Genomic DNA, 27,996 nt, shown 5'->3' with positions numbered 1-27,996 from the left:
AGCGGTGCCTTGTGGGAGGGGGATTGTCTCGCGCAGGAAGCAGCCTCCATCTTAGGGGCCGACGTGCCAGGCGTTCTGCAGCCGGCTCCGGCCCGCGAGCCCCCCCGCCCCGCCCCGCCCCCGCCGCGAGCTCAGCGCCGGCCCGACACGGGAGGCGGCCGGATGGCGGCGGACAGCCGGGAGGAGAAAGGTAGCGGGGGGGGGACAGGCGGGGGGGAGGGAAGAGCTGCGGGGGGGGGCAAGCGGGGGGGAGGGAAGAGGGGGGGGGGCAGGCGGGGGGGAGGGAAGAGCTGCGGGGGGGGGCAGGCGGGGGGGAGGGAAGAGCTGCGGGGGGGGGAAGGCGGGGGGGAGGGAAGGCGGGGGGGGACAGGCGGGGGGGAGGGAAGAGCTGCGGGGGGGGGAAGGCGGGGGGGAGGGAAGAGCTGGGGGAGGGAAGAGGAAGAGCTGGGGGGGGGACAGGCGGGGGGGAGGGAAGAGCTGCGGGGGGGGACAGGCGGGGGGGAGGGAAGAGCTGCGGGGGGGGGCGGGGGGACAGGCTGGGGGGGGGAGGGAAGGCTGGGGGGGGGGGACAGGCGGGGGGGGGAGGGAAGAGCTGCGGGGGGGGGCAGGCGGGGGGGGGAGGGAAGAGCTGCGGGGGGGGACAGGCGGGGGGGGGAGGGAAGAGCTGCGGGGGGGGGGACAGGCGGGGGGGAGGGAAGAGCTGCGGGGGGGGGGGGACAGGCGGGGGGGAGGGAAGAGCTGCGGGGGGGGGGACAGGCGGGGGGGAGGGAAGAGCTGCGGGGGGGGGGACAGGCGGGGGGGAGGGAAGAGCTGCGGGGGGGGGACAGGCGGGGGGGAGGGAAGAGCTGCGGGGGGGGGACAGGCGGGGGGGAGGGAAGAGCTGCGGGGGGGGGGGACAGGCGGGGGGGGGACAGGCGGGGGGAGGGAAGAGCTGCGGGGGGGGGAGGCAGGGAGGGGGGCGGGGGGGAGAGGCGGGGGGGGGAGAGGCGGGGGGGGAGGCGGGGGGGAGGGAAGAGCTGCGGGGGGGGGGCAGGCGGGGGGGGGAGGGAAGAGCTGCGGGGGGGGGGGGGGACAGGCGGGGGGGAGGGAAGAGCTGCGGGGGGGGGGCAGGCGGGGGGGAGGGAAGAGCTGCGGGGGGGGGGGAGGCGGGGGGGGGAGGCGGGGGGGAGGGAAGAGCTGCGGGGGGGGGGCAGGGGGGGGGGGGGAAGGCCGGGGGGGAGGAGGGGGGGGGGGGGGGAAGGCCCGGGGGGGGGGGGTGCAGGGGGGAAGAGCTGGGGGGGGGAAGGTGGGGGGGGAGGTCTGGGGGGGGTAGGTCGGGAGGGAGATCTGGGGGGGGGTAGGCCGGGGGCGGGACAGGTGTTGGGGGGTAGGCTGGGGGGGCGGAAGCTGTGGCTGGGGGGGCCAATGAGGGGCGTTACGATTGGGGGTAATTCTTATTTCGGTTTTACCAGTATAAGTGAAATTGATTATAAAAATTTTCTGTGATTTTTTTTTTTTTTTTAAAGTGTCAGCTATATTCTAGGGAAGAATGCTGTGGGTGTAGATCCATCTGTGAAACCCTGTGGTCGGCTGTATAAATAATTGTCTCTGTTAGACACATGTAATATGTTACTGCCCCTGAGGTGGGAATAGCCACCACTTTAAGCTTTGTACCACTTCTTTGGCTTGTATATACTTTGGATTGTGCCATCACACTAAGGCTTTGGAGGTGTGGGGAGCCCTCTTCTAGGGCTCCTGTTGATGCTTTTGGGGACATTTCAGTGCTTTATGGGGACAACAGGACAGAGTATTTAAAATCCGGACTGTCCTGGAAACCTCTGGGGCATATGGTTGGCATAGCCATACATGCTGTGAGGCTCTTCCTTGTAACTGCTTAAAGGTGACTTTTTTATGTTTTTAGATTTTGTAGCTCTTAAGGTGGTGTTCAGCACCATCAAGTTAAACTGGAATTACTGAAAGGGAAGGGAATGGATTAAATAACAAGGAAATGATGGAAGCCTCAGACACACTCACCCAGGAACCTACCCCTGCGATAAAACCTGGTGCCAACTCCAACTACACGTGTATATAAGTGATACCACCACGGGATCTAACCACATCAGAAGCTCATACAACTGCACTTCCTGATATATGCCATCAAGTGCCAGAAATGCCTCCCTGCCATATATATTGGCTAAACTGGACAGTCTCTGACACAGGATACATGGACACAAGTTAGATATCCAAAATAGTAACACACACAAACCTGTAGGGGAATATTTTAATCCACCTGGGCACTCAATCTTAGATTTAAAAGTAGCCATTCTTAGTTAGTTAGTTAGTTAGTTAGTTGACCTTCATATGCAATTTTGACACTGTTTCCCTGGGCGTGAACAAAGACATTAAATGGATGGCCCATTATAAAATCAGCCTTCTATATATCTAACACCTCATTTACATCAAAAGCAAGTATGGGACACTTCCAGCCCACTCAATTAGCCTCATTAGTTCATAACTCTGAGATAGTCATAACTGAACAAAACATTCTGGCCGCTTCTTTCAAAAGTTTACAGCTGAACATTAACTTAATACAGCTTTGAAACATCACTGTGTAGAAGAAAAATGCTGCTTTGAACCATCGTAATTTAAATGAAACAAGTAGAGATATAGCTTCCTTGCTTTATCAAATCTTCTTTAGTTTTTCCTGAATATTTTAACATATTACTGCACTGTATTTGTATCTTTAGTCCACTGTGGCTATTTAGTGACTTTAGCAAAATTACAACTTGTTTGAAGATGCTGCTGCTTCACTACAAGTTAGATGGCAGTAAACAGCAGCCAGGACTAAGATTTGAGACTCTTGCTGCGTGACATAGGGAGTTTTTTTGGCAAAAGTGTCTCAAATATTAAAGCTTGGCCTTGTTTTCCTTTTTTCACCCCTTGTGGACAATGTCTTGATACTAATGGGTTTAGATTCATACATGTCCAGCAAGGACATATTCAATGTGTCTTTTTTTCCCTTTAAATAGAAGGATTGCAAGCCCCTTACTCCTAAGCAACAAGACCTTGGATTACTGCACAGTTCAGAATCTTCTGAAACTGGCACGTTTGCTAGATTTAGAGAGTAGGGCCCTTCTGATTTTTCTTCGAGTGCTCAGCATTATTTGATAGAACTGTATAGTCTTTCCTCAAAACCTTCCCCAGACCAGTTTGTTCAAGAATGCACTCAGTATCATCTTGAAGATGAGTGAGTACAGAATATCCAGCCTTTCTGGCAAAGACCTCAAAAGGATGTCTCCATCACTTACTGTTGTATTCAAGACACTGATTGGTGCATGGGTAGCTAAAATTGACTGTATTTCTGCACTGAAAGGGACAAAACTGTTTGCTGTTCTAAATATAAAGTTCCATTTGGTAAATTTTTGTGCGGGAGGTTAGTATTATATTTTTAGCCCTTTTTCACAGCTTTTGTCAGTCAGATTTCTATTTTTGAAGATAAACTATTTGTTCCCCACATGCTCTGCAGTACTTGGAGTACTCCATACTTGTAAGCATACAGCCGACTCAAAGGTTCCACATCCTGATCATGTGTAAATGAAGGAAGCACTACACGCCTCATAGTCCGGTGAACATGTAGTAGTGTGTAAAGGTTGATGAGAACAGAATCAATTTGTTGGTTCATTGTAAGACAGCTATGTAATTGTATACCAAGCAATACACCGTTCTTAACAGGCCCCAGAACTTCAGGGCTATGTAGAGCAGTCTTATTGTGCTACTATGATGATTTAGGGATATTAGATGTAGCTTAATAATCGTGTAACCACACCAAAACTACCAGAGGCAGCAGTGCGGAGTGGCAGAATCTATCTGCCAGGGGTGGGGGAGGGCGGTGCCATAAAGCCAGTGCTCATGGGAAGCTGGCTTTTAAGCCAGCTCCCCCAGAGCACCAGCTCCCTCCCCTGCCCCGCCTCTATGGAAGGCGGGCGGGGGGGGGGGGTTTACAGGCTTCTCACCTGGTCCCCTCACACTCTGTGCTGATGTCTCTCTATCAGAAGCAGCAGCGTGGTGGAGGTGGTGGGAGATCTGAGGGATCCGGTGCTCGTGGGGAGCTGGCTTAAAAGCCAGCCCTCCGTGGATGCTAGCTGATACCAAGGGAGGGGGGGGAGTGCATGAATTGGTTTGGATTAACTGATAAGCCCAGTCTTATCAGTTAATTGTTTAAATAACTACATGTTGAAGTGCTCTTTCAGGGCCATCCTTAATTTCATAGCTCCATTCTAAACTCTTCTAATAGCCATTGTGGCTGGTAGTTCAAACTCAGTAGACAGCTGCTCTGTCTCTGCACTCTACCTTGGCAGAAGCAGTTTACCCACTTTGCTTCACAAATGTTATACAAGATACAACAGGTAGCTATAACTACTAGGGAATTTCTCTCACATGATTGGATTGCTGTGAATAAAACAATGCCAGGGTGCCTTCAGAAGCAAAACAGGCATTCTCCAGCTGCTGAGCTGGTAGTTTAATCTTTCCTTGGAATGCTTCAGTCCTGTACCTCTTCTCCCCCCCCCCCCCCTTAATCAGTTAACCAGTTAAATAATGTTTAACCGTAACCAATTAAATGGGATTTTACATCCCTAGTTGCTGTGAGTCACCGATCTACAGAGCAGAATGTGATTGATTGGCCTTACGCAGTCGCATTACAACCAACCCAACTGTGGATTTTCCCAACTCAAAAATGATTTCCCACTGACTGGTGTCAATTGGCATTGCACGCGCTCATTCATTGTCCATCCACTGGAGCAGCAAGTTCTGCACACCGATTCAGGATTGTGGTCTTCTGAGTCGCAGAGTTCTACATCCATTGCTCATCCTCCCAAACCTGCATTATGATGCGATCTCACCAGTGAGTGCTCATTTCTTGGACCCAAAAGGGATGCTCTGCCATTTGCAGCTTCATCGTGAATGCTACCAACAGCCTGGAATTGTTTTCACTGTGTACCTCAGCAGTCTGTCCTCAAAAATGTTATGTTGTGGTCCTTCTTGTATATCTAACAGTATTGAAGAATCATGCATCTTGTATTTGCAGTGTTGATGAGAATATACATATACAGAGCTGTGCAATCTTCTTCTTTCAGTCAGAGGGAGAACAGCAAATAGCCACATGGGCTTGTGGGATTGCTTTTTAAAATAAACAAATGTGACTTACGGGATATGGATGTTATGGGGTGCAGAAAGCTGCATGCTGGGAACTTGACCCCTAGCTATCAATGATCTCTGGTAACTTAGTTTCTGCAACACTACCTACTTGTGATGGGAGTCATTCGGCTGTAATGAGCAATTCCTGCTGGCCAAGTGCATGCCTCCACATCCTTCAGTTCAGTGTCTGTCTACTCCCACCCTCTTTAGATGGATCTTTGGTGACTCAGCCTTTCAGCTGAGTCGCACTCAGTCTACATGAGCACAGATAAACAGACCCCCTTTTAAGGTAAACAGTCCATCCGAGCCCATCCCAATACACTCAACTGGCAGATCAACATTCATCCCAGAGCTAGCTAGCACATGTCCATGTTCTTCTAGCTCTTCCCAGCAATTGAATCAGCTCAGGCCAGACAGCTCCTTTTCTATGAGCCAGGCTTTTGGGCTCTGGGAGGCTGCTCCCACAGCTACTCTAGATAGCATGGAGAACTCCCCTCTGTTGTACTTTTCCTGGACTAGTGTGTGGTAGGACTGCAAAGCCCCCAGCAGGAGGTCTCTGAGCCTGGTACATTCCATCACAACAGGGGGCTGGGTGATGGCAAGTTGCAGCCTGTCATACCTGCCTATGTTGTATCATGATATGCACTGACAAAAGCACTCCTAGTGAGAGGATGTAGCACTGGTGCAAGGAGCCAAGTATGCACACTTGCATGCAATGTAGAAATTCTGGTGGCTTTACACCAACGTAACCTGGAGGGAAATAGATATAAATTTTTAGATTCATAGACTTTAAGGTCGGAAGGGACCATTATGATCATCTAGTCTGACCTCCTGCACAACACAGGCCACAGAATCTCACCCACCCTCTCCTAGAATAACCCTCTCACCTATATCTCAGATATTGAAGTCCTCAAATGATTTAAGGACCCTAAGATGCAGAGAATCCTCCAGCAAGTGATCCATGCCCCATGCTACAGAGGACGGTGAAAAACCTCCAGGGCCTCTGCCAATGTACCCTGGAGGAAAATTCCTTCCTGACCCCAAATATGGCGATCAGCTGAAGCATGTGGGCAAGATTTGCTCTATTCAATCTCCATTCTTGCTCAGTTCCTATAGAACTTTCAGATGGCTGTATTCCTGCTGCTGTATTCCCTCCTGCTTTCCCCTAGTCTCCTTGTCAGTCTTTCCCTGATCTCCCCTTCTGGAAATTGAAAAGCTGTTAAGTTTTACTACTGTATTAATGCATTTATAAACTTAATGAAACTATAAAAATTGGCACTTGACACAAACTGTTTCAGAGAATTTCTTCAAATAGATTGTCAATAGTATTTGCAATTTAATATATGTGTGTTATTTGCAGATGGTGAACTGAATGTTCTGGATGACATTTTAACTGATGCTCCTGACCAAGATGATGAGCTTTATAATCCTGATAGTGAACAAGATAAAAATGAGAAAAAGGGTATGTGGCTTCACTACTCACATGTCGTAGTAAAAAGGAGACTGCAAATTTTACAGTGCAGGGATGATTAAAGTCTTCAGTCACAATGTTCATAATCCAGATAATGGAATCCCAAACAGTTTTTGCGCAGCTGCATTATTATGTAACCTGTGACCTTATGGATAAAAATAATAGTTGGGATTCTCTTTATCCTAAAGATCACAAGTTAGTTTGGGCTTTCTGCAGATATATCTGATAATTACAAGTTTATTTTTTGCTCTAGTAAGCTGAATAAAGGAGTAGAACAAGGAAGTCCTCTTCTCTGGTCCTATTTTTGTTAGTAGCTTACTCGTCTTGCTCTAGTCACTTAGGGCTTAGCCTTTCTGCATCGGTTTCCTCTCTCCTATGGGAAAAAATAAATGTGACTCAGAGGCTAAGGATTAATATTTGTGAAATGCTATACTCTTGAAAGGGTAATTTTAAGAGGGCTTTGGAACGGAAAGCTTATAGATAAGAAATAGAAGCTTAAAGACAATGATAATTTTAAGAGACTGTTCTCATGTAAAACCAAGATTCCTCTAGCCAGAGGTGTAAAATAACTTTGAACTTGATCTCTGTCGGTTTTTATTTAAGGATCAAAAAGAAAAAGTGACAGGATGGAAACTGCTGAAAGCAAACGACAGAAGCCGTCTGTGCATTCATCAAGGCAAATGATGCCAAAGCCACCTAGCTCCTCAGTTAGCAATAATAAAAGAATGGTGAGTACCAAAGGAAAGCCATTGTCGGAGTACAAGAATGAGGAATATCAGAGGTCTGATAGAAACAAGCGCCCAGATGATCGAAAGACCCGTATGTCGAGCAGCAGTTCAAGGGAACCATATAGAGGACAACTTGAAAACACTTGCATGAGGAAAAGAGATGTTGACAGAAGGGCAAAGTCTTCCACACCAGATGGTTCTGAGGTAGTAAAAGTTATTGGAGCCTTAGAAATAACAATTGTTTGAGGCTTTTAATAAGGTGCATTCTCTTAAGATAGTTTGTGCATCTGGACAATGTGATCTATGACTACTGATTGCTTTTTCTCTTTGAACATCAGAGAATTAGGCATGATGTAGATAGAAGATTGAGCAGATCCAGCCATTCTTCTAAAGAAGAGGTGAACTCGGAAGAATATGGCTCAGAACATGAGACTGGCAGCAGCGGTTCCTCTGAGCAAGGGAACACAGAAAATGAGGAGGAAGGAATGGAAGAAGAGGAAGATGATGAAGGGGAGGAAGATGAAGAGGTAGAAGAAGAGGGAGAGGAGGAGGAGGAAGAATATGAACAAGATGAAAGAGATCAAAAGGAAGGAAATGACTATGACACACGAAGTGAAGCCAGTGATTCTGATTCTGAATCCGCATCCTTCACAGATGGGTCAGTCAGATCTGGTTCCGGCTCGGATGCTTCAGGTAGATGGCTTCTTATACTACTTTATCAGATTTTGCCTACTTGTTTTAAATCTGCTGCTGTTTCAAGAGTCACTTGCTTTTGGCTTGCGCTAGTGAGGATTAGTTTTGACTTCGGTCATTAGGTGATACTTTTTTAAAAGTTAATTTTTACAGTAAGACAGTATAATAGAAAGTTCCTACTAAGGCTTTCCTGGAAAGAATGACTTTCGACTAGAATAGGATCAGATTGCTGGAGATGAGCTGGCTTTGTTGTTTTAACACTTCAAGCTACTTCAGTCAATACTACTTGACGTTTCTCCTCCTTTAGATTTGCGTATGGTTTATCTTTAATGTTGATGGCAAAAACGTCATGTCATTATAAATCTAGATGTGTGGATGCTCGGTAGAATAGGGAGGCTGTTGCCTTAGCATTTTTTCCAAAGGTGAGAGCGCTCTCTCGTGGTTGGGTCATAGTAAAAATTCATTTGAGAGAACACCACGCAATTTGGGATGAGGAGTCCAGAACAAGAATAATATGGGAAATAGGGACTTAAGAAAATTGCATGGTAACTCCTTGCATCGTACCTGGTTCTTGCTTTTAATTCTTAATTTTCACAAATATTAAATTTCTCTCAGACTTTAAGACTCTATAAAGGCCTTTATATGGGGTGTAGCTAAACAAATTGATTGCTTTGTTCTTTTGGAACAAATACTATTTTTCCTAGTATGGAAGTCTGGGGGGGAAAGAATCATATACTATAACTAGACTCAATGGAGAGATTACTTCATGGCATTGCGTTATTTCGTTTCAATGAGATGCGTGCTTACTATGTTATAATAATGATCCCATCACATAGCTTCCTTGTTTTGAGGGCTGCATAGCTAGCCCTCGTGAGTAATTTACACGCAGGTTAAGTGAGCCAGCCTTGGTAGGAACAGTCAGCCTAAAAACTATAATAACTTTTTCTTTCCCAAGAAAAGTTGAAGTATAGTTTCTCTTTCAGGGGAAAAGAGAACTAGTGACAATGTGCCCTCGTGTGTGTTTGTTTTTGTTTTTTGTTTTTGTTTGCTTTTTGTTCTTAATTACAATTAATTTCTCTGAGCTTTTGGATACAGAGAGTAACATTCAGGAGATAGTGTTGTGACCAGAAACACTGTTTTCCATTTAGTGTCACTGCATATTTTTGAAGCATTGGAGAGAAGAGCTAAAGCAGCACTGAGCCTAGTGAATCATTTTTTAATCTTAAACTTTGTATGGAACTTGCAGACTTCTTGCTATTTACTTATTCCCCCCATAAACAACAAGTTTGGAAAGTATGGTAGATACTTATACGTGATACTTTAGAAGAGTAGGAGACACATTACAACAGAGACCCTGTTAGATTCATAGCCTCGTAGTTATCACAAACCACCTCTACTCCCAGTATTTTCATTCCATTATCTTCATTGTGTGACATTTACAGTGCCACTTACCTTTGTTTTGGGATTTTTAGATGAGAAAAAGAAGGAAAGGAAGAGAGCTAGAGGTATCTCTCCAATTGTTTTTGATAGAAGTGGAAGTTCTGCATCAGAATCATATGCAGGTATTTTTTCATTTTATTGCCTGTCATGCTGACATGTATCCAATTTTGAAATGGGAAGGCAGTAGAAATGTGTAGAGTACACAGCTTAATCTTTAAATTGTTAATTTTGTATTGACTTTTGGCATGTTCTGTGTGGATAATTTTGGAGAAGTAGGCTTTCTTGTTACTTTAATGCTATTCTGTTGCTTAAGTGGAATTTTCACTTAAAAAAACAACTTGGAAGATGATGATTCAGTGACTAGTTTTCTGAGTAGGAAACTGTTCAAATAAACCAAAAACAACAACCAAAACAACCCAAAAAACAAAAACAAAACACTCGTGCACATTGAGCAGTATTTTTGTGTGTGTGGGTGCGCGCCAGGAGGATTAATTTGTCATGAATGAAAATTGTATGTGACAAGGCTGTAGAAATTGTATCTTATCTCTATCAAGGCTCAATCTGAACAAATGTACTTTGGCTAAACACAGGTTCAGAAAAGAAGCATGAGAAATTATCATCTTCCGTTCGTGCTGTCCAAAAAGGTATCATTTAAATTTGAATTTTTAATGCATGCCCCATCACACGCCATTGTCTCTGTCCACTCATTATGTTATGTTGAAGTAGTGATGTTCCGATATAATAATCTGAATTCTTGATTTGTGAGTGTAAACAGCGATGCATCTCCATCCAGATTTGGTTTTGCATGTCATCAGAGGTGCAAAAACCATGTCAATGTTTTGCTTCTTGCAGGATCAGCAAAGTAGCAATGAAATGCTTTTATTTGAAAGGGAGAATGCATTTAACAAATACTGTGTTCAGGAATGCCCAATACTAATGTTTCACATCACCTATTCTGGCACTTTAAACCAGGATACAAGTATATCGGAACATCACTAGGCTATGATTGATTTTTTTTTTTTTTAAATCTGAAGTTACTTAAGTTCTTTAATTCATTTTAAATAATGAAAGCTTGGCATTGTGTGCTCTTGGGCATAGACTTCAAGGTTGAAGGAAAGGATGGGAGGGTTTGACTCCTGATTTAGGTAGAGGCTGGGACAACTAAAAAATAAAGCACCAACATGAGTGGAAATAATTTTAAAATGTTTAAACTTCAGCTTATTTACCATTTGTTTTTCAGACCAAACCAGTAAACTTAAGTATATTCTCCAAGATGCAAGATTTTTTCTCATCAAGAGTAACAATCATGAAAACGTTTCCCTTGCCAAAGCTAAGGTAGGTCAAACTGAGTATAGAAAGGGGCTCAGTGCACCAAAGTACATATCCTCTCCTGTGCCAAAATTGTGAACCTGCTTGTAGCTTCCTAATTCTCAAATTGTAGCTGCTCTGGCTGCAATACCAATTGGAGTAGCACCTGGAATGCCTGCATTGACGTCTGTTACTCTTGCGACAAGTTTCTTAATATTAAATTTGGCCAAAAGAACTTTTAAGCTATTGTATTAAAAAATCAGCTTCATGTTTGTGTATTCAGATGTCTAGATAATATTTAGTCCTGCAGTGAGTGCAGGGTACTAGACCAGATGTAAGCTGAGATACAAGGTTCCTTCCAGTCCTATGTTTGGAGCATGGTCATGTAGGAAGTCTGTCAGGAAAATAGAACTTCTGCTTCAGATGATAGTCCCTATCTGTATTGCACTGGAGGTTATATCCGAGCACTGATTCAGAGCTTTTGAAAGTAGTAGTATCTGTTGATATGCGCATATATCCTTATTCCTTCGCATGATTTCAGCCAAGGTGATAAAGTGCCTGCAGTTCCTTTTCACTGCTGCATTTGTGGCACATTCTCTTAAATACTGAAAGCGGACTGTCTTACTCTTGTATATAGTTATTTTGTTGGCTTTGTATTTAGTTTTAGTCTTAATTCTCGTTTAACGACTTCAGAGTGCCATTTTACCATCTGCCCACCTTCCCCCAACACCCCGACCTGGGTACTGGATTATGCCAAAGACACCAGATTCAGGATCTGCACATTGCATGCAGTCAGGTGCAATAGCTGCTTTTGCTCCCAGCCCATACTCAGGAAGGCTGGACTCTTTCCCTACAGAAGTGTTTCAAGGAATTTGTCATGAGACCACAGTTGGGTCCAGGGCGGGGAACACACACACGCATACTGCTCCTGAGCAGTTGAGGAGCACGCCTTCTATCACAGAACTCCAGTCTGGTTTGAGCCATGGAAAAGTGGTGTGTTGCAAAACTCACAAGCATAACGTGACGTTGTGTAGAACAATGGACCTGCTATACCTGATTGCTGTGCCCTGTATCCCTTCTGGATCAATACTGTTAGCATCACTCAAATTATTGGGTCCCATCCAGTACTCCGTGCCAGCTCCAGTTCTGTCTGTGGAGTGCATGCCAGTGACACTGGGGAGACTCCAGACAGCTCCTGAACTCTTTGCCTTGGATGAGGTGAGATCCATCATGTCTCCTGCTGCATTCACCTGATGAGAGATTCTGCTCCATGCATTGGACTTGCTGCCTTAGGGTTGTGTTTTTGAGCGCCTGCCTGTGACTAAAATCTTCTAGTTCTGATGACACAGCTGTCCAAAGAAGGATCTGACTTGCTTATTGGAGGACTCTGATGGAACACAAGGTTCCATCTCTCCTGTACCATCACAAATAGCCAACACAGCTCTGCCAGTTCAGTGCCACTATCGTTCCATGCATAGTTACTTGCAGAAATGTCAAATTTTAATTAGTTGACAGGTTAAACATGATCCCTCCTGTGGGTGGCTGCTCCAGCTGGGCTGGAGGGCCCACCATGCTGCATGTCGAACTATACTGTTTCTCCTGCCAAAGTTTTTAAAGCTCCTCTCACTACACAACAGCAGGATCAGACATCCCGATCAATGGATGCTTCTGAGAGCACAGTTTTTGGATGGATATTTTCACTAGAATGGGAATGATCGTTGGCAGTACGAGACATCCTCTCAAGAAGCAGGAAACAATCCATGAGGCGATCCTGCCAAGCGGAAACATTTTGCTTTGCGGGCCCTTGCAAGGGGCATGGCCCCCGAGGCCATAAGCATTCCTTTCCTCTTGGACGATGTCCCATCCCTGAAGGTGTCGGGACTCGCACTCTACTCCATCAAAGTACATGTAGATGCCATTAGTGCTCTTCATACGCATTCCTCCCTCCCATGGAGGGGCACTTAGTTTTCACTCACCTATTAATTGAAAGGTTCTGGAATCACCTCCTAGGAACGTATCCTCCCATTCATCCCTTTGCTCCCCAGAACGTCAGTCTTGTCCTCCCAGCACTGATGAAATCGCCCTTTGGACTTCTTGTCTCATGCTCCTTTTCTCTTCTCTCCACGAAGGTTGCCTTCCTGGCAGCTATTAATTGTGCAAACAGGGTAGACAAATGGGCTGTGGTTGCGAATCCCCCCGTCACCACATGCCTGTGCTCGCATCCCATGTTTCTGACACATAATTTCCCAATTTCACCTCAACCAACCCATATACATATGGCCAACTTTCTAGAACCACGTGCCTTCACAGGCATGGCGGCACCTTCACTGGCCTTTTACCTGCAGAGGACTAAGCCGTTCAGGAAGTCCTCCCCCCAGACTCTTTGCCAGCAATGGCAGCAAGGATTAATGGGTAAGCCATCTCTACTCAGAGGATTTTTATGTGAGTTTCAGGGTGCATTGTTCTATCAATTACCAGAGCTATGTCCACTCTTGAGAGGGGGTGAGCCCACTCCACAAGAATACAGGCATTAACTATGGCTGCATTTGAGAGCATGCGACTCATGGAAATACATGTAGGGCAGCTACATGGAGTCCGGTACATACCATTACCTTTTCTTCCCATTACACCCTGATGCAAAGCTTTGCAGCAGATGCTTCATTTGGCATAGCTGTTCTCCATTCAGTGGTTCCATAATCTTCCTCAAAGCCTCCTCTTGACTATTTTTATTTATTTATTTAAAATATTTTTACCCCGCCTCGCTCTAAAATATTGGAGGTGGCTTACAAGAATTTTTTAAACACAATATATATAAAGTAAAATACAGCACCCCAAAGGGTGGGCACATAAAACCTGCTAAAAACACCTCAAGAGGAGAGCGCACAGACACACCAATAAAAGCACGAGTAAGAAAGGGTGGCCTTGGCCTGGTGCTGAAACAGTGCCAACGGTGGCACCAGGTGAACTTCACGGGGAGGGAATTCCATAGTCTAGAGGCAGAGGCTGAGAAGGTGTCCATGTAGATGTCAACCTTATCTCCATAAGTGGAGGAACACTGAGCAGAGCCTCCCCAGCCAACCTCAGTCCCCGGGTAGGTTCATACGGGAGGAGACTGTCGTTCAAACCCCAGTCCCAACCCATTTATGACCCTGGTCCCAACCCATTTAGGCCTTTGTAAGTCATAACCAAGACCTTGAATTGTGCCTGGAAACATACCAGAAGTCAGTGCAGGTGCCGGGGCATGGGCATAATGTGCTCCGTGTAGCGAGTGTTAGTTAGAACTGGAGCAGCTGCGTTCTGGACCAGTTGAAGCTTCCGAAGACTCTTCAAAGGCAGCCCCACACAGAGTGCATTACAATAATCCAGTCGGGATGTGACGAGCATAAATCACTGTAGCCAAGTCGTTCTTATTGAGGAAGGGTTGTAGCTGGCGGATCAGCTGAAACTGCCCAAAAGCACTCCTGGACACTGAGGAAATCTGATTTTTCAAGTGTTAAAAAAGGGTCCAGGACTCCCAGGCTGCATACCTGTTGTTTCAGGGAGAGTCAAGTATCAGAGGGGTAGCCGTGTTTGTCTGGATCTGCAAAAGCGACAAGGAGTCCTGTGGCACCTTATAGACTAACGGAAGTATTGGAGCATAAGCTTTCGTGGGCAACGACCCACTTTGTCAGATGCATGTAGTGGAAATTTCCAGAGGCAGGTATCAATATGCAGGCAAGAATCAGGCTAGAGCTAATGAGGTAAATTCAATCAGGGAGGATGAGGCCCACTTCTAGCAGCTGATCTGGAGGTGTGAACACCAAGAGAGGAGAAACTGCTTTTTGTAATTGGCTAGCAATTCACAGTCTTTGTTTAATGCTGAGCTGATGGTGTCAAATTTGCAGATGAACTGCAGCTCAGCAGTTTCTCTCTGAAGTCTGGTCCTGAAGTTTTTTTGCTTCAGGGAGAGTGTGACCCTGTCCAGAACAGGTACCCCACCACATTCCCGGACAGATGGCTTCATGATCCACAGGACCTCAGTCTTATCTAGATTCAGCTTCAGCCTATTCGACCTCATCCCGTTCATCACCGCCTCCAGACGCTGGTTCAGATTGATCACCGCCACACGTGGATCCGATGTCCCAGAGAAAGAGTTGGGTGTCCTCTGCATATAGATGGCCCGATCCTCCAAGTCTCCTTACGACCTGTCCCAGCAGTTTCATGTATTTATTAAACCGCATAGGGGACAAGATGGAACCTTGTGGGACCCTGTAGAGACAATCACCACAAGGGTCAAGCAGTAGTCCCCAAGTTCCACCTTCTGAAAGTGTCCTGACAGGTAGGACTGGAACCACTGCAAGACAGTGCATCCAGTTCCCAGCTCCACCGGACTCTCCAGAAGAATATCATGATCGATGGTATCGAAAGCTGCCAGGAGGTCCAAGAGTATCAACAGGGATGCACTCCCTCTGTCTGTCTCCCAGCATAGGTCGTCTACCAGGGTAACCAAGGAGATTTCCGTTCCAAAACCAGGCCTGAAGCCAGACTGAAATTGATCTAGACTAGTACTGCTTGCCAGCCATCTTCAGTGGCATAAATAGGGACTATTACTTACCTGTAACTGGAGGTTTTTCTGAGATGTGTGATTCTTGTCTGTATTCCAATCCTGCCCTCCTTCCCCTTTGCTGCTGCTGCTATGACCACTTCTTGTTGGAGGAGGAACAGAAGGCATGGTCGGTCCACCCTGCCCCGATCACCTCAGTCAAAACCATGAGGTGGAACCAAGAACAAATGCGCAGACTAGCAAATGCTACTACTTTCAAAAGCTTCAACTCTCTGGGCACATAGCACGTGCATGTCCTCAGTGGAATATAAATAGGAAGCAGGTTTTATACCGATGGGCTGCAGGTTTTCTACCACTCAGCTATACCTATGTGGTAGGCAGTGTTCCCTGTAAACGGAGCACTTGCGTGGCCATAGGGGCAGATCAGCTCTCTTTTCACTGAAATACAGGACAGTTTGTATTTGCACCTTACACGTTTGCAACAATGTGAAAAGGAAATGCAGGAAAAAGTACATTGTTACCCAGTTTGGGAGGCCTGTCCTTGTAAAAACAATCTTGTGCTAAAATAGATTGAAAAAGTAAAACCATCAAATGGCGCTTAAAATGAAAATTCATTCAGTAGGGTTTGAACGTTGGGCTTGGACTGTAGAAAGTCTTGACTGCGAGTGCTCGGTACCTTGGCTTTTCTGCTGAGAGGGATAAAGCCACAGTAGTATGTTGTCTGCATGGCTGAGCTGGCCTCAGCACAGTCCCAACTAAAATTCTTGAAAAACTTGAAAAGGTGACAAAGTAATATGAGTGGTTTTTTTTGTTTTGCTTTGTTTTTGTTTTTTTCTTAAACAGTGGGGTTACCAGTAGGTAACCACTAGTCTCTAAAGCAGCTATGCCAAAGTATTTTATTCCAGACCCCACTACCCTGGCTTTTCCCTCACTTGAAATCTGTTTTAAAATAGTGAGTTAAAGAACAGTTTCTTGCAGTGAATGACTTGTGTGTGTTTCCCTTTTTCTTTTTGTAGGGTGTTTGGTCAACTCTTCCAGTGAACGAGAAGAAGCTTAATGCTGCATTTAGAGCAGCAAGAAGTGTTATCTTAATATTTTCTGTGAGAGAGAGTGGAAAATTCCAAGGTAAATGGAAGTAACATTTCATGTGTGTGGTGGTTTTGGTGACTTTTGTAAAAAGCTGTTCTATCCCCCTGTGTTATAACGTACATCAACTCCTCTAGGATTTGCAAGGCTCTCCTCTGAATCGCATCATGGAGGATCCCCAATACACTGGGTGTTGCCTGCAGGAATGAATGCTAAAATGTTGGGAGGGGTCTTCAAAATTGACTGGATTTGTAGGTAAATATTCTCCATTTCAATTTATACAAATGCTATTGTGTCAAGTCTAATGAGTAGGAATTTGTCTTAATGCTGTTTCTACCTTTCATTCGTAAGTAGCCTGTGCACATCTCCATTTATTATATCTGTTGTTTGGCTGCACTCGTTTTTGACTGAAATTGACTTAAATGGGGAAAGATCTGTGCCATTGTTTACTAGAGCTGGGTTTGGGACTCCTTCCTATAAGTGAGATTGCTACAGCAAATGCCTTTTGTTAAACATTTTACCCTGGGATTTTTAACTGAGCACTTTTTTTTCTTCAGTAGCCTAATAAACTGAACCTAGAAGCATATGTTTGCTTCTTACCTTAAAATCTTCCTTTTATGAAACAGTATTCTTTTGAAGAATTCTGGACTCAGTCTTCAAAAGCAGAATAAAAACTCAAAGGGGAAGTTTTTTCTACAGTGGGGCCTGGCTAATCATGTACGCTGTTCCTGCCTCAGAACTTGTTGAAATGAAGGCCAGGGCGGGAGAAATAGATGATCCTCTTTGGATGGAATAAAGTATGATGTACTTGCTAAAAAAGATAAATATTAGCAAGTTATACCGTCGAGTCCAGGGAGCACTTCTGGGAAATAACCGTCAGTGATTATCTAATACTCCAACTCCTCCTCAGAGATGTAGAGCTACATCTACTCGGCTCACACAAAACCAAATTGTATCCACCGGAACTCAAAAGTTACCAGATTAATATGGGTTGGTATTCTAGGCAGCAGTATGTCAAAATTGGAACTTCTGCTATTTAGCACCACGTTGAATGGTTATAGTCTTATCCATATAATAGAATCTGCCCAACAGTGCTCATGAATTAGTACATGCTCTTTTCACCTCAGAGGTTAAATAGCAGTATACTGCAGTGAGAGATCTGTGATAAGACAAAATGTTTTTTGTTAAACATTCTGAATTACATAATGTTGAATCACGGATGTCTAACGCATGAATTTTTCGATCGTTAATTTGCAAAGGATCATGTCATTGGGGCAAATTAATGAGGTCATACAGTATGGAATGTCCTGTTCTATGCACTTTTTAAATGATTAGACAAAATAACTATAAATGATACCACTTGCATATTTAGGCGTGAATTACCCTTCACTAAATCTGCTCACCTGACCAATCCTTGGAATGAACATAAACCAGTAAAGATTGGACGTGACGGACAGGTTTGTCGATTTTTTTTTTTTTTAATCAATGCCTTCAGTAATAAAGTGAAACAAAAGACATGATTAGTTAAACTTAGTCTGACAACTTTTAAGCTCTTGTAACTATTCGACTCATGCAGTACAGCTTTTATTGACTAGGGCATATGTGGGGTAAGGTTGGTTTCTCATAGTACAGGAGAGAGGGAGCAACATTGCAGAAGTAAGTTTTTGTAGGACTAGGTTAAGTTTGTAGTACTATAGCTTGCAGTTTGTAGTAGAGTATTGTGCTTTTTAGAATGAGTTCTGGTGCTTTCAGTTCTGGCTTCTGCACTGGATTTGTCTTTTGGATTAAGATTCTTTTGACACAAATTCTACCATTATAATATGCACACCTGTAAAATACAAGCTGATACCTCTTAATTCTACCAAATATTTGAGAACACACTTACTTGGGTTGACAGTGGCCATTTAAATGTTTTATTTAAAAACATTCTTACAACATCAACACTAATGGTTGTTTAAAAACAAACTTTTTTTTTTTTTGAGGGGAAAATAGGGGTTAAATATTCTCCTGTAGCATGGTAGATCAGAACAGCATTCATCTTGTACAGAGGAACAGAGTAAAAGTGGCTCTAGAGGCAGTAGAATTAGTCAATTTTACTGTTCAAAATTAATAGTTTACAAAAAGTAAATGGGCAGTGCAAATCAGAATATGCTTTTTTAAATTTGCATTAATACTGTTTAAAGGAATTTTATCTGACAGTTTCCCTTTAAATGGCTACAGAAATGTTTAAAAGAAAAATGGTTTCTGTCCACCTAACTGTCTATAGAATTGCAGTCACTCCCTTTTGTAAATGATTATATGAAATTGCTGAACCATTGGAGAGAATATTCCAGTACATTCAGGTAAAGTGTAATTAAAATGTATACTTTTAAGTTAGCTGTAACAGATTACCTTATATGCTAGAAACATAATATATAGTAGTTACACAAAATATACCTCAGTTTCACAAACTACATGTGGAGTTGGATCATATTTAAATCTTGAAAATAAATCTGCTTCACCATGCTGGTGGGATTATCATCCATATATTCCAGACTACAGTGTAAACTGATGAAGGTACGTAGTAATTATTTTCCTTAATTTTTGTGGTTACAAAAAACTAATTCAACTTTAGAGAGCAGTGAAATGAAGCTGACTTGAATGTCAATAAGATACTGTGTGTCTACCAGCATAAGGTGATTTTATGAAGATGCTAAATATCCCCCAAAGCATTGAACCTAATATAACTGTACTGTGCTCAGTTTTTTGTGGGATTGAAGTCTTCTTGTCAGTGTGTTTTTAATTTGTCCAGGTACAGAAACTAATGCATGGGAGATGTTACCTCTTTTCAGCCTGTAAATCACTGTTTCACTTCTAACTAATTCTAGGAAATTGAGCTTGAATGTGGAACCCAGCTTTGTCTCCTATTCCCTCCTGATGAAAGCATTGACTTGTATCAAGTCATTCATAAAATGCGGCACAAGCGAAGAATGCATTCACAGCCCCGATCAAGAGGACGTCCATCCCGTCGAGAACCAGTCCGGGACGTGGGAAGGTTAGAAACGTTCTTTGGACTGATAATAGGCACATGTATCAGAATAACGTGATGGAGGAATGTGATTCATCAAAAGCTTTCCCTGCGATAAAGAAGAGAGAAAATCCTCAAATCAAGCTGCATGGACGAATTTGTGGCTTCATTGAGGATTTCACATTGTCCCCCGTTCTGTCCTATTGCAAGAGGAAAATGGGGATCTTTGCTTTTGCAGAAAAATAGTTTTGCAGAAAAATAAGTAAAGCTCTCTAGTTTAGACTAGATCTCTTTATACAGATAACACAACATGTCATGTCAGCTGTAGGTAAGCGTGGATTTATTATGAGCAGGCTAGATGGAGGAAGAGGAAGTCTTTATATGCCAAAATATGTTAATATCTTGTAAAAGCCTTTTCTTTCAGGTGTGTCTCTGGATAAGCCTTATCAAATATGGGACTATTATAAGGATCACTTATAATTTTGCAGAAGATGCCGCCTCATTTTGAGGATAAAATATTTAAATAATGGTGATATTCAAGAGGAGCATTATTGGGACTGTTTCAAATTGTATCACCGTGATGTGTTAACCCCCATTGCCAAATATTCTCTAACATGTAACCACTGAATTCACACATCTTGCTGAGCTTCTGAAAACAGTAGGCTCTTTCCAAAGGGGATGGAGTGGCCCTTGGAGACCCGGCAACAAACCAAAAAGAATGGCTGTTGCTGTGTCTGTGTATACAACCTTTCCAGATGTTGGCAGTACCTGTGGACTTTAAAGTGTTTTTAGAGGATCGACATGGTTATTGATCACTGCTTTATGAACTTACAGCATTTACCAGGAAAAGGGGGTATAACTTGTTACAGAATTGGAGAAGTCTTTGCAAAGAACTGATATAAGCCCTTCTACCAAACACCTTTTCCCTGTGTGTAGCCACTTTGCTTACAGATAAATCTAAAGGTTTTTTTTTCCTGCTAAAGACTGTATGGTTTGGGCTGAAACCTTTTGGTTAAGTTTCCTCTTTGCGGAAACATCCTGTGGTAGGTACAACAAGAGTCCCTATTTCCTTGAGCTTAAAAAGGACACTGTAACGAGTAGGTAGGAGGAAACCTGGCAGCGCCCCCATATTTTTGGCTTTAAAGGACTGAACACCAAGATGGCTTTTGAAGTTAAGCTAAGAGGTTTCCAGTGCAATAAAGTATTTACAAGTGAAGGTTTTGCAATGGACTGCAAACTAAACATATAACACCATCACACCTTCTCAAGCCTGCCAGGGCCTCCATTTATGTATGTGGCTTACAGCTTAAAGTCAGTAGTTGGACTACTATATGAACTGTTACTATCATGTTTTATACCGGTCGTAAATGCACTCTCAAAACTACAAGAAAGCGGTATGTTTATTCTTTACACCAGCTTTTATTTTTCTTAATCTGATTTTGCTGTAAGATGCAACTGCTTTGTTTTTTGGGTTTTTTGCTCTGAGGGTGAAAAATCTGGTTTCATTTAAGAAACAAATGAGTTACTGGGTTAAGTGGGCTTTTAAAAAAATAAAGTGGGAAGGGGGAGGAGAAATGAGTGTCATGGAAACAGGTCAATGAGTAGAGTTATTAACAGCTGATACAATGTGCAAAATGGCTAACTGATTTAAAGGAACTTTAATTTGAATCCTTTATCGTAGTGTTGTGGGAAAATTCATTTTTAGCATAATGTGTTTAAAAATCTAATACTAAGAATTGATTGGCATTGTAATGCTATATTTTCTTGGTCAAGGGGCACTAATGAACAGCATGAGTCTATTGAAGAACTAACTCAAAACAAAAACTACAGTGGAGCTGCTTGTAAAATGGACTCCCCCAGCATGAGTGAAGTTCTTGCAGATTTCTGTAATGCTTCACATCAGCAACAGAGCAGTTGTCTTTAGACTGAAGCAGGCTAATGGAAATAATCGGAGCTTCTGAATTTTTAGAATTAAATCTTTCCTTAGAAGGAACTGAGATTAAAATAGTAAACGGGTTTTTTAATTGTCAGTGGCAATCCAAAACTACTTCTAGCCAAATCAAGTCAGACAGCTAATGGTGAAAGAGGCATGTGTGCAGATTTATTTTTAAATATACTCAGAATGAGACTTTCACGTTATAAAAGTCTGATCTGCCCTGGGGTTAGCAAATTTCAGCAAAATGTATATCCATGTAAAATGGATAAAATACTTTGCAGATGAGAGAACTATATTTCGATTTGTGGACTTGCCTGATCAGATGTACTGAATCTCTTTTTTGTCTAATTCTTTTAGGTTAAATTAAGATGTAAAGTGGAAAGTATAATGTTAAAGCGTAAGTTAAGGGATTGGTTTAGACCAGCTTGTTAAATATTCTCTTTGATATTAAGATATGGTTGGGATTCAGTTCCTCTCTTACTGTTAAAGTGGTAGTCACGTGTATTTATCTAGCATAGAGTATGGCTTGTGGTGATTTGAAGTTATATTTAAGCTTAAATTTATAAATTCTTGACTGTGTGAAGCATCTATAAATCTGACTTGAGTTTTGAGGGACTCTATACAGAGAACCTGGCCAGCTCATAATGCTTTTTTTTCTGAGAGGGATGCTGCTGTGAAGAATGCGCCAAACAACCTGGTTTAATCTCTGTCTAATTTGTATAGGCGTCGACCAGAGGATTATGATATTCATAACAGCAGAAAGAAACCAAGGATTGACTATCCTCCTGAGTTTCACCAAAGACCAGGTTAATATCTCATGCACAAATGTGTAAACCTACTTGGTTTGTATTGTGGAATTTTGAATTTGTCCAGGCCTAATGAGCTTTTACTGTGACTGTCATTTTAAGTGGGATTTTTCAAAAGCACTCTGCATTGGTTTATCTCTGCTCTCATCGAAGTTGATGGTGACTCTCCCACTTACTTCAGTAAGAGCCTGAGTTAGGCCAGTGTTGAGCTGTTTTAAAAATCCCACCTTTAAATGTAAATTCTTCAGTAGACTTCAGTTACTTACCCTACCCCCGCTTACATTAGGTGGTAACTCTCAGGAGTTGAAATAGCCACTTAAAATGCCATTGCGTCCTAAACAATGAGGGAGGGGTTTCATTTCTTGCCTTTCAAAGTACCACTCTGAATGACTATTGCTGCAGGTCTAGGCTATGAAACTCCCAAGTTAACTTTTTCCCCATAACCTTGATATCCTTTTCAAATTTAAATTGGTGATTCACAAGTATTTATTTGCAATGAATTGGGAGTTTTGTACTCCTTTTTTGTAGACTTTAACTGGGATTCACAGCCGAGGTCCTATGGCCCATAAGTCATGTGTGGGATGATACTAGAAGTTCCCTTTTGTTTTCAAAGAAACGTGATATAGAGCAGGTCAGATTCCTCAACCCTTTTTAAAGTGTGGTCCTCCCTAGCCTGTTGGTGGAGGTTCAGCTGGAAAAGTTAATGTCTTCAAAAGTAAAATAGCTTTTTCAGCAATGTTAATGCAACCACACTAGATGGCAATATTGCTAGTGTACCGAAAAAGGCTGTGTTGGGACAGGACAGACTTCACTCCAGTAAGTCTTAATGGAATGTGCACTTACACATATAATGCATTATTTCCATGGGAGATTGCTAAAGCTTCAAAAGCTTGCTTTTATTTCAGTGCCAAGTATGAGTATACTTCAGAGGCTGCTTTCTGCAAGGAAGAGTTTCTGTCCTCACTAGTCAAACTTCCAAAAGCGTAATTCACAGCTGAGAATTAGAGTGTAAAAAAAATCACTTACATTGCACCGTAAAAATGTCTTGTCGTTTTGATTCCTCCCACCTTTTCCAAAATGCTTTTTGCTGAACTGCTTACGGCAAGAGATATAAATGCTAATTTTTAAAGACTACACTATTGTCATTATAATCCATACATTTTGACCTAATTTTTACTCTTAGTAAACTTCCATCGGTTGTTGCATAGAGCTGTCCAGATGAACAATCTGTTCCATGCAGTTAATAGGTAGAAGTCTTGACCAGTTAATCGATACATGCCAGTGTTCAAGTGCATAAGCATTACCAAGCAATTCAGCCTAATCCTTGCCTGCACAAATGTCTCCTTTCCAGTTTCTCTTGTCCTGCATGCAAGCCCATAAGAGTGCCTTTATCCATTCTTTACCACTAATGCTCTTCCCTGTATGCCGTTACTTAACCCATCACAGACCTGCAGTAAGTCTGTAGAATGCATTTAGCAAGCACTTCTGAAGTGAGATGAGATAACAGCAGCACACACAACTGAGAGGGGAGATTGTTGCCATGGAAGGGTGGATGCTAAATTATTAACGTTATGGTGAAATGGTGAATTTGATAACACTGCTTGATGTTTGAACAGGGTATATAAAGGATCCCAGGTATCAAGAAATAGACAGGTGAGATGCGTTCACTTCATTCATTTTTATGTCCTGGTACTTTGTTGATTATCTGTCCCCTGCATTGAGTTTTACAAATCTTATTCCCAACAGACGATTTTCAGGAGTTCGCCGAGATGTGTTTTTAAATGGGGTAGGTTGACAGATTTGTTTTTAACATCATTTTTGGCACATCTAAAGTTATCAGATGTTCATGTTGTTCTCTTTCATTTGTAGTCCTACAATGATTACGTGAGGGAATTCCACAACATGGGACCACCGCCACCATGGCAAGGAATGGTTTGTGTCTTGTTCAGCTTCATTTTCTAATTGCGGGGGGAACCCCAAAACCCATGTTAGCCTGCTGTTCTGAGCTGCTTTCAGCCTTTGGACTCTGAGGAAAGTGACCCGTGCTTCTGTGTACACTATATTGCGAAGTGCTGCAGGGGAAACCAAATCAAATGGTGTGAATTACATTAGGTAGTGTTAAGACTCTTATCACTGTGCTCCAATATATTACTAGGCTATCAAGACAGCATCCAAGATTTATGTTCTAGGACAGTGGTTCTCAGCGTGGGCCATATGGCTCCCCAGGGCACCACGCCTTACTTCTAGGGGGCCACATGGGGGAAAAAACGGAACATTAGGGGGCCACCCAAACTTAACTGCCAGGCGTATGATGAATGAGGCTCAGAAGGGGGCCATGAGCAAAAAAGGTTAAGAAACACTGTTCTAGGACAAGGATTCCAGTTTAGTTTGTAGACATGAAAGGGTTGTGAGGAAACGTCTGTGCTCATCAAGCAACAGAACTCTCCTTACAATGCACAAGAACGGTTGTGATCAGTTCAAGAATGCATCAATATTGGAAGGCTGAACAGAAACCCAGAGGATAGCAAGAGGGAAACTAGTCACTGAGAGGTTTCTGGCACCGGGCGCTTGTATGGTAAAAGATATTACACTTCAGTGCTTGCAGGAGTTGTTTGGCATTGGGAGTGAAGCATGTAGGAAGTTAGTATGGTCCTGTTTAGGAATGCTGCTTATATGGCACCGGCTTTTTGATTGCTTTGTGAATCTACATGCCAGCAGACTCCTATTGCATTGTTAAGTACATGATGAGTTACAAGCCGCTGTCTTGGTCAGACTGGGATAGGGTTCCTTGCCAAGTAGAGGGCAGGAGTGATGTACAGTTACTGAGGAATGACTAATTATTCTCAGTTACCCAGATTCCTGCATTCTGGAGCTGTGGGGATTTTGATGATCACTCTGTGGCTCTCTCAGTAACCGTGCTATAAATTTGCAAGCATTTCTGCTATGATTCTTGTATTTAGGAATTATCAAATGGTTTGCCGGCAGCAAAGCGCACCCATGCTTTCTCACTCTATAGCTGAACCATAAGAAGATGGTGTACAGAAAAATATCCAAACAAATCAGACTGACCCACATCCTGCTACCCCCATCCCTCTTTACAGATTGGCTAAAATCCAGTCTCCCACCCAGCTCAGAATTTGGAACTTCCAAAGTCATGTTGTGACTTGTTTCTGGGAGGATGGTCTGGCTGATGCAGGGAGTGCAAGATGGATAAGTTGAGGGAAAGCCATTGGTTTGAGGATGGGGGACATGAACCTTTTGGCCAGTCTCCTCCATTTGCAGTTGTTTTGTTAAGATCAGTTTAGCTTCTGGCTCTTTGAAAGCTTATTTTTATCTTGTGGAATAGGCCTATCACTTAAAATGTGACTATCCTAATAGAACTCAGCACCTGTTCTGCTTTGGTCTTAATCTCACTCAGCCCAGGGTATGCTTGTCTGTATAACTGCATCTTCCGCTATCGTTACCTCTCTGCCTCAGAAGTGTTTGTGGTGTTTGAGTCATTCCTGGAAATGAGTATCTTTAAGTGTTTTGGGGATATAGTGTTAAATACATGCTGGTAGCAGGAATTCAGCACGAGGATCTGGCTGGAATCTATGCAGTGTCTTGCTACATATCCAAGATAATGTTGTAAACTGCAGTCCACCTGCTGCTGAACTGCATTTTTAAATGTTGTTTGTTTTACTTCAAGAGTGGCAGATAACTTGCAATCCTAACTTGGTGATTTGCTCTGAATCTTGGAGCATTCAACAGACATCCTCTAATTTCCTTGTAGCCACCCTATCCAGCGATGGAACAGCCTCCACATCACCCATATTATCAGCACCATGCTCCTCCTCCTCAGGCTCATCCTCCGTACTCAGGACACCACCCAGTACCACACGAACCAAGATACCGAGACAAACGAGTCGTAAGCGTACGTAAAAGCAGAGGGGCTGGGGGAGATCATACAGACCAGGGTGAGAGCAGTTTGGGGGTAGTTAGGAGTCTAAATATAGAGGAAGTTTCTTCCTTCTGAAAATCTTGACCTTACAGCTGAACTAAATGTACTCTTGAAATCAGTGATGGAAATGTAGCCGTGTTAGTCTGGTGTAGCTGAAACAAAAAACAGGACTGTGCAGCACTTTAAAGACTAACAAGATGGTTTATTAGGTGATGAGCTTTCGTGGGCCAGACCCACTTCCTCAGATCAAATAGTGGATCAAATCAGGTCACTGAAAGCCTAAATCAAGGCTTTGGGTGCTTTTGAAAATCCCCCACGGTACTTATGGTTGGATCCATGCTCCTTTCTTGGCCCAGATTTGTAGAAGGCTTCCAGCTGTCAATGTGAACACTTCCCTGGTTTGAAATTAAGTCTGAATCAGCAAGGTTTTGTCAGTCTGCTGCTTAACTTGATGTGCTATTGATCACTCTCCCCTTGCTGTGCTAGGAATAAGAGTCACCCTATCTGTGCTGTTTTAACAAGTAGTATCTCAGAGTAGTCCTTGTGGGAGGGATGCTTTTGTGGCAGCCCTGTGTTTACACCCTCCCTTGTGACCTCCTCTGGTGCAGGTGGGGGATGTAGTGGGAAAGTGTTACGTGTAGATCAATAGGGAGGGGAAACTTATGCCACTGCTATGAAAAAAATTATGGTAAAGTGTGTCAGTGTCCACTCCCATTGGTCTTGTCTTTCCAGAAGGCTCTAGTAGTGAATTGGTGAAGTTCTGGGACTTTTCAAATTGGGCAATGAAATAAATAGCACTGTCCTTCTCTTTCGCAGCATGACTACGATATGAGGGTAGATGACTTTCTACGTCGCACACAAGCAGTGGTCAGTGGCCGGAGAAGCAGACCTCGGGAGAGAGAGCGGGAGAGGGAGCGTGATCGTCCCAGAGATAACAGGAGAGATCGAGAACGGGGGCGGGATCGGGAAAGGGAGAGAGAACGAATTTGCGAACGAGACAGAGACAGGGGCGAAAGAGGCAGATATAGAAGATAATCCATCTGGAACCAGTGGTCATTTGAAACAAAACAACAAAGCTTGTATTTTTTTGTGTGTTTACAAGTAGTACATTTTATTTTCAGCTGTCTACTTAAAGTTTGTTGTGTAGAAGGTTTTACAATGACCCTCTTTGTTCCAAGCATGCAGTAAACTACGAACTGGAAAAAACTCAATCAGCCAAAAGAAAAGAATGCACAAAGTTGACTTTTGAGTTGACGTTTTTATTGGCGAATGGGAAACAGTTAAGAATGTAGATATTGGTTCATTTTCAATAAGTGTTCATCTACTTCGAGTGACTTCATCCTAGGGTTTTTTTTAATATTGATGGATTACTGCCATAATTGTTTTGCTTTGTTTCCTTACATGTAGTTTCACATGGTTCAGTGGGGGGGAAATGCTGCTATCAAGTATGCAACTATTGAAGAATGATGATTTGACTGTATGGCAGTGTTGTAGCAGCCTCTTGTTTTTCTGTTTTTAAACCTTTGCTGTAGAGTGTTTTTTTTCCCGTCTTCAATAATGAAAGCAATATTAAGAAGACACTATTGATATCTAATTTTTAATCTTTTTAAAAAATCTCCCTGTGTTCAGTAACCCTCTGGTCAATGCTATTGTCTAGCCTCTCTCTAAAATGTACACATTGCTTGGAATGGTCACAATTTGCGTGAGGGAGCAGAAAATGTTGCTGTATTCTACATTGCCACCATTTTTATAAAAAAAATAAATTGGTAACAATTGAAGCAATTAAGTTTAGTTTTGGCTTGGTTATTTTCAAGGCTTCCAGGTTCCATGTTTGCTAATTGTTCTAGGAAGACTGGCCTACGT

At 43.2% G+C, this 27,996-nt stretch overlaps 1 protein-coding gene across 4 annotated transcripts; it reads left to right on the top strand.

The window, feature by feature from the left end:
* Nucleotides 1–2: 2 nt before the first annotated feature.
* Nucleotides 3–27,915, top strand: YTHDC1 (YTH N6-methyladenosine RNA binding protein C1). Of its 4 annotated transcripts, none has more exons than XM_075929277.2 (17): nucleotides 3–190; nucleotides 6,536–6,637; nucleotides 7,250–7,374; nucleotides 7,713–8,067; nucleotides 9,540–9,629; nucleotides 10,098–10,151; nucleotides 10,748–10,842; nucleotides 16,375–16,483; nucleotides 16,582–16,699; nucleotides 17,817–17,901; nucleotides 19,312–19,478; nucleotides 22,111–22,193; nucleotides 23,810–23,846; nucleotides 23,940–23,979; nucleotides 24,063–24,125; nucleotides 25,966–26,106; nucleotides 26,950–27,915. In XM_075929277.2, the coding sequence occupies exons 1-17, from the start codon at nucleotides 163–165 to the stop codon at nucleotides 27,166–27,168; spliced, it is 1,911 nt and encodes a 636-aa protein (XP_075785392.1). In that variant the 5' UTR covers nucleotides 3–162; the 3' UTR covers nucleotides 27,169–27,915. The 4 variants fall into 4 exon arrangements, with proteins under 4 accessions (XP_075785392.1, XP_075785389.1, XP_075785391.1 ...); XM_075929274.2 differs by having other exon boundaries at nucleotides 4–190; nucleotides 7,250–7,578; XM_075929276.2 differs by lacking the exon at nucleotides 9,540–9,629 and having other exon boundaries at nucleotides 4–190; nucleotides 7,250–7,578.
* The last annotated feature ends 81 nt before the right edge of the window (nucleotides 27,916–27,996 follow it).

Source organism: Pelodiscus sinensis, chromosome 4 (genome assembly GCF_052426305.1).
Source record: "Pelodiscus sinensis isolate ZL-2025 chromosome 4, ASM5242630v1, whole genome shotgun sequence".
NCBI lineage: Eukaryota > Metazoa > Chordata > Testudines > Trionychidae > Pelodiscus > Pelodiscus sinensis.
Note: the sequence above shows the minus strand (reverse complement) of the source record. Positions and strands in the feature narration are given on the sequence as shown.

Bases quoted from the DNA above. Each gene is read 5' to 3' on its own strand.
- YTHDC1 (XM_075929274.2), top strand. From the start codon at position 163: ATGGCGGCGGACAGCCGGGAGGAGAAAG. The intron at 9,630-10,097 runs GTATTTTTTCAT...GGCTAAACACAG, and splicing joins TGCATCAGAATCATATGCAG to GTTCAGAAAAGAAGCATGAG. The intron at 10,843-16,374 runs GTAGGTCAAACT...TTCTTTTTGTAG, and splicing joins TTTCCCTTGCCAAAGCTAAG to GGTGTTTGGTCAACTCTTCC.